The following is an 11,787-nucleotide window of genomic DNA, read 5'->3' on the forward strand; positions in this document are numbered from 1 at the left end:
CATTTTGGAAATAGCAGCTACTTTATTATTCATCTGCGTCACAAGTTTTCACTGATTTCGGGCCTCATTTTGTTGAAACTCAAGCACGCTTCCAACAGGCCTGTGAACCCTTCCTGCTTACAGAGCAATACTAAAAAACTTCTCCCATATCACATTTCAACCTTAAGCTCGAAAATTCAATACACAACATGATATTATAATTCACAAAGGCAGAAAATACCACAGAATCCTTTTCCAGCGAAAATTTTATTGAAACAAACAACATATTTGCTCTTAGAGGCGAAAACCTCTTCCTATTTGATTGCGTGCGTGAAGACAAGAAACTCAATTGTGTCAAATTACCATGTACTTCAGGTAAATACTGCTCACTTTGATTTCGTCTCGACGGGCGATAAATTGTTGTCCAAATCCAGTACTCGTCGCTTTTGAGATTCATGCCTAGTTTATCCAACTGACTTTCCATTATTGAGCTCCATAAGGGTATATTTTGTTTAAGGATCCACTAAAACGCCATTCGCGTTGCATGACTTTCGACGCCATTGCAGGCTAAGTTAATGATTCTACTGTGTCCACAAGAGAAATCTACGCAGTTCCACTACCCTCTCGATCCTAAGAAAATACGCGCAGAAGGCTCTATACACAAAGACACTACTTACCAGGGAAGTGACAGGCAAGACTTTTACCGACACGGAAAAAAAAAATAAAAATAAAACAAAAAATAAATAAATAAAACAAACAAACTAAACGTAGACCTCGACTGGGTTTGCCCATAGGCAACCCAGTAACGAGCTTGTGAACTAAAGGATAAACATAACGTACACGAAAGCAAATGAAAGGATCCTAATAAGAAATTTTTACACCTCAGTCATACTGGCTTAAGCCGACTGAATTGAAACGTTAAATGGTTGCAAAATCCACGTTATCTCTGTCTTTGTTAATTGGTACTGTAGCCATGCGTGTCAAAATAAATTGAGTTATTGGGTAATTACTCGATTACTTTGTTCAGTGCAGCAAAATGGACAGTTGAATTACGGGGTGGTGACTTCTTTGCCTAAAAGCAACTCACTTAATGAAACTGTCCTTTTTCCAACAACAACAAGGATTCAAACAGCTTCAATTCTTACAGAGTTCGATAAAAATCCGGATTTAAAACATGCGGTGGGGCAACCAAAGCGATGGGAGCTGTGTTGGGGTTTCAGTGTGAAAGTACAAACGGCTACTAACATACTAACACTCTTATAACTCTTTTTTCATTATTATTTTATTAACCCGCAGTCTGCAGTCTGCAGTCTGCATTTTACCCTCAGTCTGCATTTTATCCCTGGTCTGCAGTCTGCAGTCTGCAGTCTGCAGTCTGCAGTCTGCAGTCTGCGTTTTACACTGATCGGTTATTTGGGTGGTTTTTGGCAACAGATGTTAATTATTCGTAATGCGATCGCTTCCGTTGCCGTTAGCAATGGGTCGCAAATTGGGCCAACTGGAAAATATCGACTGGACTCTGGACTGGACTTTGGACTGGACTCTGGACTGGACTTTATTAAACGAAGTTAATATTTAACCAATAGTATAACGATTTACCGTTTCTATTTAATTATTAACCAGCGAGAATGAGAATGAGAATGGATGGTTTTTTCAAAGGGAACATAAACGAAAAATCTAACAATGCTGCCCAGTAACTTTCGATCAAGAAAGCAGATAAATTGCAGAAAATATTAGTTTTGCATCCAAAAATTCGTAATCAGCGCTAAAATGACCAAATTTTGCCTAGAAAACATATTTTAAGAAGGATCGATTTAGAAAACGTATTAAGAATAAAAAGTAACAACACTATCCGACGTTTTGGAGTCAGACATGACCCCATTATCAAGGTTAAAACTGAAATGGACAATTCGCAATTTAAATATAACGGGCGTTAGGTCAAAACAAAGACTTTTGCATAATGGAAATTAAACGATAGTTGACCCTAAGATATTTACAATTTTTTGCTAGAATACAAAAGGCGAAGGTCAAACAAAAACTTTAGCACGAATGGAATCTGACTGCTTATTTAGTGATGGTTGACGCTCACGTATCAAAAGCATCTCGTGAACGAGACAGTCAAATTTCGATTTGCATTTCTTTAGGATCGTAAAATGTGCTTTAAGTTCAGGTTTGTCCAGATCGTGTTTCGTCTTCATGTGTCGACCAACCGAAGATGATAGGGATTTGGCAGGCCGTAAAGGCCATAGCACAGTTGAAACAGCGTGATGATATCATAATAACTAAACCCGATAAGGGATCAGGGGTTGTCATTATGGATAAAGTTGAGTATATCCGGCTTCTCAACAAAGCCTCCATCGATGACAGCACGAAATTCGTCCCTAGTAGCTCAGAAAGACCAAAAGCGAAGGGTCGACCGCCCAAGTATTACCATCCCCTCTTAGAAAAAGAGAAACTTGTTAACAACGCCATAAAGAGAATACTCCCCAAGGAAGTCGCTGAATCGCTACTATCACAGGGCTCGCGTTTAGCTCATCTTTACGGCCTGCCGAAGACGCACAAGAAGAACCTCTCTGTTAGACCCATACTATCAGCAACAGGAACATACAACTTCCAGCTGGCAAAATGGCTTGACGAAAAGCTAAAACCTCTCTCTCTCAATAATCATACCATCACAGACGTTTTTGAATTTGCGGAGGAAGTTACTCAACTCGATTTTAACGAGAATGATATTTTAGTATCATATGATGTAACTTCTTTGTTTACAAATGTGCCTTTGGACGAGACGATAGAGATACTTGCCACCAAGGCTTTTCGTGACAATTGGTTCAACAAAACTAACAACCTAAATATCACCAAATCAGACCTGATCGAACTGCTAGAATTAGCTACCAAACACCAGCTCTTCCAATATAATGGTGAACTGTACGAACAGAAAGATGGAGTATGCATGGGATCCCCCTAGGCCCCCTAATGGCCAACGCCTTCTTGTGTCATATAGAGGAACATTTAGATCTGCCTGATTACTACAGACGGTACGTAGACGATACGATTACCGTAATGTCTTGTGAATCAGCCGCTCATGTTTTCCTTGACGAATTAAACAGCATTCATCCGTCTCTACATTTCACCATGGAAATCGCGACCAATGGTAAACTACCTTTCCTTGGAATGCTTCTTGATAAGAATGGTCCTCGGATATCAACCTGTGTCTACCGAAAATCAACTGACAAAGGCTTATTACTACACTACCATAGTCACGTGGACCATCGTTTTAAGACTGGCCTGCTTACGACCATGCTTAACAGGGCCTATCGGTTGTCCTCAAGTTGGCAATTATTCTCTGATGAGTGCGAAAAGCTCAAAAATATCTTCAAACGCCTTAAATACCCAGAAGACCTAATTAACAGAACTGTTAAGAATTTTGTCGACTATGTTCAATCGGATGCCCTGAAACCACCACAAGCGCAATACCAAGGAAAAACCGTCCGTATTGTATTACCGTACAAAGATCAGAAGTCAGCTAACGTGCTACGGAGACGACTCAAAGATCTGAGCGTTAAAATTAGTAACACCATCGAGATTGTTCCTGTGTTTATTAATCGTAAGATTGAAAGTCATCTCAAACACCTCGAAAACAAGCCAAATGTTGTAAATAACCAATGTGTTGTTTATTATTTTAAATGTGGTCTATGCGATACGATATGGACTACATTGGTTATGCAACAAGGCATTTACATCAGCGTATAGAGGAACACAAATCCCTATCATCTTCGGTTGGTCGACACATGAAGACGAAACACGATCTGGACAAACCTGAACTTAAAGCACATTTTACGATCCTAAAGAAATGCAAATCGAAATTTGACTGTCTCGTTCACGAGATGCTTTTGATACGTGAGCGTCAACCATCACTAAATAAGCAGTCAGATTCCATTCGTGCTAAAGTTTTTGTTTGACCTTCGCCTTTTGTATTCTAGCAAAAAATTGTAAATATCTTAGGGTCAACTATCGTTTAATTTCCATTTATGCAAAAGTCTTTGTTTTGACCTAACGCCCGTTATATTTAAATTGCGAATTGTCCATTTCAGTTTTAACCTTGATAATGGGGTCATGTCTGACTCCGAAACGTCGGATAGTGTTGTTACTTTTTATTCTTAAAACATATTTTACTGTTATTTTTCTTAAATTTTTCGTTCAACTTTCGCTTTTATAAAATGTTTCAGTTGTCTGTAAATAAGTTGTATGCTGTTGGAAAGCTTATTTTCTTAGCTTTAAAATGATGTATTTTTTCCCCCTAACTTTAAATATTTTTTGAGAAAAAAAAAACATTTTTTGGCAATGACTTCTGGGTGACCCCTTAATAACTTCTTACTAACCGAGCGCGAGGACCGTACTGCCAGGGAAATATTGGCCGAGGTCGTGGCAGTACGGACCGAGCGCAGCGAGGTCCCTACAAAAACGACCCAGGGCTAATATTCCCAGTACGGCTCGAGCTAGCTGCGCGTACCACAGGCAACCCAGTGTACCCTCACGGAGGGTCTAGTTCTTACAAATAATACCTTGAAGTCTTTTATTAAAAGTATACGTATAGGCAAAGGAGGGGGGGGGGGGGGAAGCTGACAGAAACAAGATCGTAATTAGGAGAATTGTAAAACTTATGACCTTGATAAAAAGCGCGGAGAATTATTTAATATTAGTTCTGCAGTAAAGTAATTGGAAGGACTTAAATTTGCTTGTATAATAGGAATGTATTTGAATTTTTCAGTAAAACTATTTTGTTTGCTTACAGTGAACGGGAAGGGTCGAGATTTGATAGGAGTACATAAATTTGCCCAATTGCAAGGTGTTTATGTTTATGTTCAATATGCACTCAGATGAACTGAGGAAACTTGTTTGGAGCCTAAATTAAACCTCGAGAAAAAATAGGGTCATGTTAGGATTAGTTTTGGTTATTAAACATCCTTGTCAATTCTGACTTATCAGTATAAAAAAGTAAATAATGAAAAGAACTGTGTTGAGTTCATCATGTTTGTCGCTAAAGTGTAGCGATGAAGACACAGGACGATAGATCTCGAGTCACAGGTAAGTGCATACTGTACAGTTCTTTATTCCCAAATAATTTTGCAATGTTGAGACTGAATGGCTAAATGTATGAAATACCGATAACCGATTAGAAAGCTGCCTCGAAGTTGCGGCAGCACTGAAAGGATTTTAGTTTTATGATATGCGTGGACAGGTATCGCCATGGCTATGACTTTCTTTACATCGGAGGCCATCTTGAAAGTCGCCTGTAGATAGTCACTGTGAACAATGTATTTAAGTTCTAGCTTTGTAAGTACTTTCTGTCGTGTACCTCAAGGATGCTCCTTGGAACAATTCCCTTTGATTCACTCATTTCTCCTTTCCTAACCTATGACCGTGACACACTTGCCTGGGGTAGTAGATATTTCAACACACTTCATTCCTTCGGTTGTTAAATGTTAAATTTTTCACTCAAGTAACGGAAATTTACAAATAGAATACCAGAAGTGCAGCAGATAAGTAAAAAATTACGGTTATTAAACATTCCTATTTAAAATAACATAAAATCATGTTTCTTGAAGAAATTTTAAGTGTTTAAAATGATCTTCGAAGTAAATACTAAAATTTGAACAATTTTCTTATTCAATTAATTTTTCTCATGATTTATTTATTGCAACAAGGATCAAATTCATTTACCTATTCTAGGTTAGTCGCAGATAGGCTCTTTGGTCTTGACGTGTGGGTCTCTCTAAGTGCAACGGGGCTTTACTTTGGCACCCTTTCCCTTTTGGGCCGTAGAGTTATTTTTAAGGCGGCCAACACCTATTGTATCTTTTCGTTTTTCTTTTCATTGCTTAAATATACTAAGGATTCAAAGTTACTTTTGTGCGATGAATCTCAAGCCATTGCGGTGACAAATTTCAACACGTACACGGATCCATTAATTTAATGGGTGTCAGTGAAGAGGTCACTACGGTGTGTGAACAATCATGATATCGACTTCCAACATAAACGGTTGGAAGAAAGGAAAACAAATCCTGTTTCGTATTTTCCAACAATTCTCGATAATAGTTGTCCCTTTTATTCAACGAAGACTATAGCCTGCGAGCAGGCTCTCGGTGATCCGAGGTGCATGAAGGGCCTTTGTTGTCAGCTGCGGTTTCACAGTTAGCGGCCACGTCATCCTAATCTAATAACACAACGATTGTTCTTTCACAAATATAGATTTTTAAAGACTAAAAACAGTGAGGATAAAATTTGTTCCACCAAAAGAGCAGACAGAAAAGTATAAAATATGAAAAAAATAGAGCTTATCAGCTGAATACTCCGCCACTTATTTGCATAATAATAGCATCTGTAGGCATAGTGATCACGTGACACAGCTTTGTGCGCGCTAGAACGTGTGTGCTTTTGAGAGTGACCGCTTTTGTGTGTGTAATAAAAGTGACTTTGGTTCCGTAGAATACGTTTCATGGTTGCCCTGTTTACCCGTTTATTACACATCTATTGTATTCTGGCTCGTTCTGAAAGTCGCTTATAGTAATGAAGTCGGACCGAAGATTCAAGTTTTTCCTCAAATAGAATCATGTTTTAAAACTGGATTTGTTTTTTCTATTCTTGTTCAGAAGACAAGAGAGGTGATTCATTCATTTTCTTTAACTGGGGTAAAGAATTGGACTTATAATTGTTTGTTGGAATTTTTTTCATGATCACTAAACAAAAAGTGTGCGATAGACCATAAAGCTACACTTAACTAAAAACCTACTTATCTCCTTTGCTCCGTGGATTTCAATGGGCGCTTTGTTTTTGAACAAATGAACTACAGTATTAATAGCGCATGTCGACTTGCTCTCAAGAGTCTTTAAATCATGATGTGGGCGGAACATTCTTTTACTTTGGCAGATCACGTGTTTCCACGTTAAGGGCTTTTGTACTGCTATACCCTCTCGATCATTCTCGACGAATTTAAAGTACGTTTATCAACGATTTACTGTACATGTATGTGTGTACAGTAGATTTTTTCGATCGGGTTTTGGCACCCTATACCTCCTAGATAAATAGGAAGAGGTGGCCACTGACTGTAAAACCGCATCTGACAACGCCTTTTCGCCTTTGTTTAGCCTGCACATCTGAGCAGTCGAGCATGCTCTTCATGTCCTTCGAACCACTGGGAGCCTGCTCGTAGGCTAGTCTTCGTAGAATAAAACTGTCAACAACTGTTTATCAGTTGTTGCAAAAAAAGAAACACGGTTTTTTTCCTTTCCTCCACTCTTTGTACATTGGAAATCGATCAGGTTGTTGACAAAACCCAGTCACTTCTTTACTGACACCCATTGAATTAATTGAATTAAGGGTGGACCATTCCTGCATTTTGAGAGATGACGAAATAGTGGCATAGCTTCTTTTTAAAAGAACTCCAGCAACAGAGAGGGCAAAGAAAGGTAATACAGTTTTGTCAAACTCTTACTGCGAAACTCGGAGATCGTAAACACTGGTATGATTACTTATAGTATCCTATTGTGGGTTTTAATTTACTTAATCACTAAGGCCACGTCATCCTAATCTAATTTAAAAAAAAACGATTGCTCTTTCACAATTATAGATTTTTAAAGGCTAAAAACAGTGAGGATAAAATTTGTTCCACCAAAAGAGCAGACAGAAAAGTATAAAATAGAAAAAAAAAGTAGAGCTTATCTGCTGAATACTCCGCCACTTATTTGCATAATTGCCAACGAGCAAGCCGAGCGAAGACGCGAGGCTTGCGAGGCGGCCAGCTTAATGCCGTGCGAAGTGTTGCAGCAGGCAGACAAATTCTCCATCGTGCTGAGAAAAGTGTAATGTAAGGCTACGTAGTGTAATGTAAGATTCCCTGGAGATTTAGTTGGGACCAATGAAAACGCGTGTTTTGATCTGTGACGTCAATAGCCAAACTTGCATGACGCGCGCCACTAATGATGATCTTGTGTTCGGAAGTGAGTGAAACTTTGAGTGTTCTTCAATGTTTATTTTCGAACCATCGTGTTCTATATTGAGTGAACGATCTCACAACTAAACCGGCGTACGTGTACTTATCGGCCGCTGTTGTCAATGTAGAGCAGTTTGTTTTTCGTTTTGTAACCATTGAGTCATGAACAATTAACTTAATTTTCAAAGAAAATATGTTGTCTGCAAAGTACACAATTAAGCGATCAATTCGACTTGTGATTCATGGCCGTATCTTGCAAAATAAAAATTCTACAAGTGAAACAACTTTCATGTGCGATATAGTTTGATTCCCTGTTACATGTTCCACACTGAAAAGTCTGAAAACGCTTTGGGGATTTTTTACATGGCATTGATTTTATTCAAGTTAATTATTGGGCTAACTTTCAGAATTCCCCGCCACTTATTTGCTTTTCATTGAATAAGAATAAGCTCTATTGTATTAAGTCTCGTTCTTCAAAAGATGCCGCATAGGGGAAACAATAGTGGTTAGCTGTGGCGAGGTATTCTGAAGTTGTTCCAATTATTGTATATTCCTGTTAAAATTACGGCCGTTCAAAAATTACTGCAGTACTTTCCATATTATTGCAAAACACGTTGACATCTACATTGTTGTTGGAGATACAAAGTGTGCAATTTCTATTATTGTATTATTGCTAACCAGATAAGTTGAGTTGCAGTACTTTCGAAAAAAAAATTACAACTACTGTTGGGTATTTTGGAACTCTGATACAAATCTGAAAACTATGTATTATCTTGACTGTTTCGTTGGCACTTAGTGATAGCTACTACTAGTAATAACATCTCTTGTATTCTGACTCGTTCTGAAAGTCGCTTATAGTACTGAAGTCGGAACGAAGATTCAAGTTTTTCATCAAATAGTCATGTTTTAAGACTGAATTTGTTTTTTTCTATTATTTTACAAGTGCGCGCGGAGCCAGGAGAGGTGATTCATTCATTTCCTTTAATTGGATAAAGAATTGGACTGATAATTGTTTGTTGGTTTTTTTTTCATGACCACTAAACAAAAAGCGTGCAATAAACCATAATACTACCCTTTACTAACAACCTACCTATCTCCTTTGCTCCGGGATTTTCAATGGGTGCTTTGTTTTGGAAGGAATGAGCTACGCGGTATTAATGGCGTAGTCTTTAAATCATGATGTGGGCGGAACATTCTTCTACTTTGACAGATCACGTGTTTCCGCATTAAGGGCTTTTGTACTGCTATACCCTCTCGATCATTCTCGACGAATTTAAAGTACGTTTTATCAACGATTTACTGTACATGTATGTGTGTACAGTAGATTTTTTCGATCGGGTTTTGGCACCCTATACCTCTTAGATAAATCATGATAGGAAGAGGTGGCCACTGACTGTGAAACCACATCTGACAACACCTTTCGCCTTTGTTTAGCCTGCGCATCTGAGCAGTCGAGCATGCTCTTCAAGTACTTCGAACCACTGGGACCCTGCTCGTAGGCTAGTCTTCGTAGAATAAAACTGTCAACAACCGTTTATCAATTGTTGCAAAAAAAGAAACACGGTTTTTTTCCTTTCCTCCACTCTTTGTACATTGGAAATCGATCAGGTTGTTCACAAAACCCAGTCACCTCTTTACTGACACCCATTGAATTAATTGAATTAAGGGTGGACCATTCCTGCATTTTGAGAGATGACGAAATAGTGGCAAAGCTTCTTTTTAAAAGAACTCCAGCAACAGAGAGGGCAAAGAAAGGTAATACAGTTTTGTCAAACTCTTACTGCGAAACTCGGAGATCGTAAACACTAGTATGATTACTTATAGTATCCTATTGTGGGTTTTAATTTACTTAATCACTAAGGCCACGTCATTCTAATCTAATTTTAAAAAAAGCGATTGCTCTTTCACAAATATAGATTTTTAAAGGCTAAAAACAGTGAGGATAAAATTTGTTCCACCAAAAGAGCAGACAGAAAAGTATAAAATAGAAAAAAAAATAGAGCTTATGTGCTGAATACTCCGCCACTTATTTGCCATAATTGCCAACGAGCAGCCGAGCGAAGACGCGAGGCTTGCGAGGCGGCCAGCCTAATGCCGTGCGAAGTGTTGCAGCAGGCAGAAAAATTCTCGATCCTGCTGAGAAAAGTGTAATGTAAGGCTACGTAGTGTAATGTAAGATTCCCTGGAGATTTAGTGGGGACCAATGAAAAACGCGTGTTTTGATGTGTGACCGTCAATAGCCAAACTTGCATGACGCGCGCCCACTAATGATGATCGTGTGTTCGGAAGTGAGTGAAAACAATTTTTTCCCATTTCCCTGACCATTGTTGTGTACACTTGCTTTGAGTGTTCTTTAATGTTTATTTTCGAACCATCGTGTTCTATATTGATCGTGAACGATCTCACGACTAAACCGGCGTACGTGTACTTATCGGCCGCTACTGTCAATGTAGAGCAGTTTGTTTTCGTTTTGTAAACCATTGAGTCATGAACAATTTAACTTAATTTTCAAAGAAAATATGTTGTCTGCAAAGTACACAATTAAGCGATCAATTCGACTTGTGATTCATGCCGTATCTTGCAAAATAAAAATTCTGCAAGTGAAACAACTTTCATGTGCGATATTGTTTGATTCCCTGTTACATGTTCCACACAGAAAAGTCTGGGAAACGCTTTGGGATTTTTTACATGGCATTGATTTTATTCAAGTTAATTATTGGGCTAAACTTCAGAATTCCCCGCCACTTATTTGCATTTCATTGAAAAAGAATAAGCTCTATTGTATTAAGTCTCGTTGTTCAAAAGATGCCGCATAGGGGAAACAAAATAGTGGTTAGCTGTGGCGAGGTATTCTGAAGTTGTTCCAATTATTGTATATTCCTGTTAAAATTACGGCCGTTCAAAATTATTGCAGTACTTTCCATATTATTGCAAAACACGTTGACATCTACATTGTTGTTGGAGATACAAGTGTGCAATTTCTATTATTGTATTATTGCTAACCAGATAAGTTGAGTTGCCAGTACTTTCGAAAAAAAAAATTACAACTACTGTTGGGTATTTTGGAACTCTGATACAAATCTGAAAACTATGTATTATTTTGACTGTTTCGTTGGCACTTAGCGATAGCTACTACTAGTAATAACATCTCTTGTATTCTGACTCGTTCGGAAAGTCGCTTATAGTACTGAAGTCGGAACGAAGATTCAAGTTTTTCATCAAGTAGAGTCATGTTTTAAGACTGAATTTGTTTTTTCTATTATTTTACAAGTGCGCGCGGAGCCAGGAGAGGTGATTCATTCATTTCCTTTAATTGGTATAAAGAATTGGACTGATAATTGTTGTTGGTTTTTTTTCATGACCACTAAACAAAAAAGCGTGCAATAAACCATAATACTACCCTTTACTAACACCTACCTATCTCCTTTGCTCCAGGATTTTCAACTGGCGTGCTTTGTTTTTGAAGGAATGAGCTACGCGGTATTAATGGCGTAGTCTTTAAATCATGATTTGGGCGGAACATTCTTTACTTTGACAGATCACGTGTTTTCCGCATTAAAGGCTTTTGTACTGCTATACCTCTCGATCATTCTCGACGAATTTAAAGTACGTTTATCAACGATTTACATGTACATGGTATGTGTGTACAGTAGATTTTTCGATCGGGTTTTGGCACCCTATACCTCTTAGATAAATCATGATAGGAAGAGGTGGCCACTGACTGTGAAACCACATCTGACAACAACCTTTCGCCTTTGTTTAGCCTGCGCATCTGAGCAGTCGAGCATGCTCTTCAAGTACTTCGAACCACTGGGACC

General features: G+C 38.4%; 3 protein-coding genes across 5 annotated transcripts in view; 2 read left to right on the top strand and 1 right to left on the bottom strand.

The window, feature by feature from the left end:
* Nucleotides 1–9,132, bottom strand: part of LOC138047546 (tyrosinase-like) — a 37,866-nt gene extending 28,734 nt beyond the window's left edge. For 2 of the 3 annotated variants that reach the window (XM_068894443.1, XM_068894442.1), the window contains exon 1: nt 9,060–9,132. The gene's annotated coding sequence lies outside the window, so the exon portion shown is untranslated. Of the gene's footprint in view, nt 1–5,700; nt 5,876–9,059 lie in introns of those variants that run through there. The other variant, XM_068894441.1, reaches the window with a different exon arrangement.
* LOC138046840 (uncharacterized) lies at nt 2,195–2,944 on the top strand. Its single transcript, XM_068893417.1, has one exon. It carries the CDS (start codon nt 2,195–2,197, stop codon nt 2,942–2,944), a length of 750 nt encoding a protein of 249 aa, XP_068749518.1.
* On the top strand, nt 2,953–3,729 carry LOC138046841 (uncharacterized). Its single transcript, XM_068893419.1, has one exon. The coding sequence runs from the start codon at nt 2,953–2,955 to the stop codon at nt 3,727–3,729; it is 777 nt and encodes a 258-aa protein (XP_068749520.1).
* Nucleotides 9,133–11,787: the final 2,655 nt, after the last annotated feature.

Source organism: Montipora capricornis, chromosome 4 (genome assembly GCF_036669925.1).
Source record: "Montipora capricornis isolate CH-2021 chromosome 4, ASM3666992v2, whole genome shotgun sequence".
Lineage (NCBI taxonomy): Eukaryota > Metazoa > Cnidaria > Anthozoa > Scleractinia > Acroporidae > Montipora > Montipora capricornis.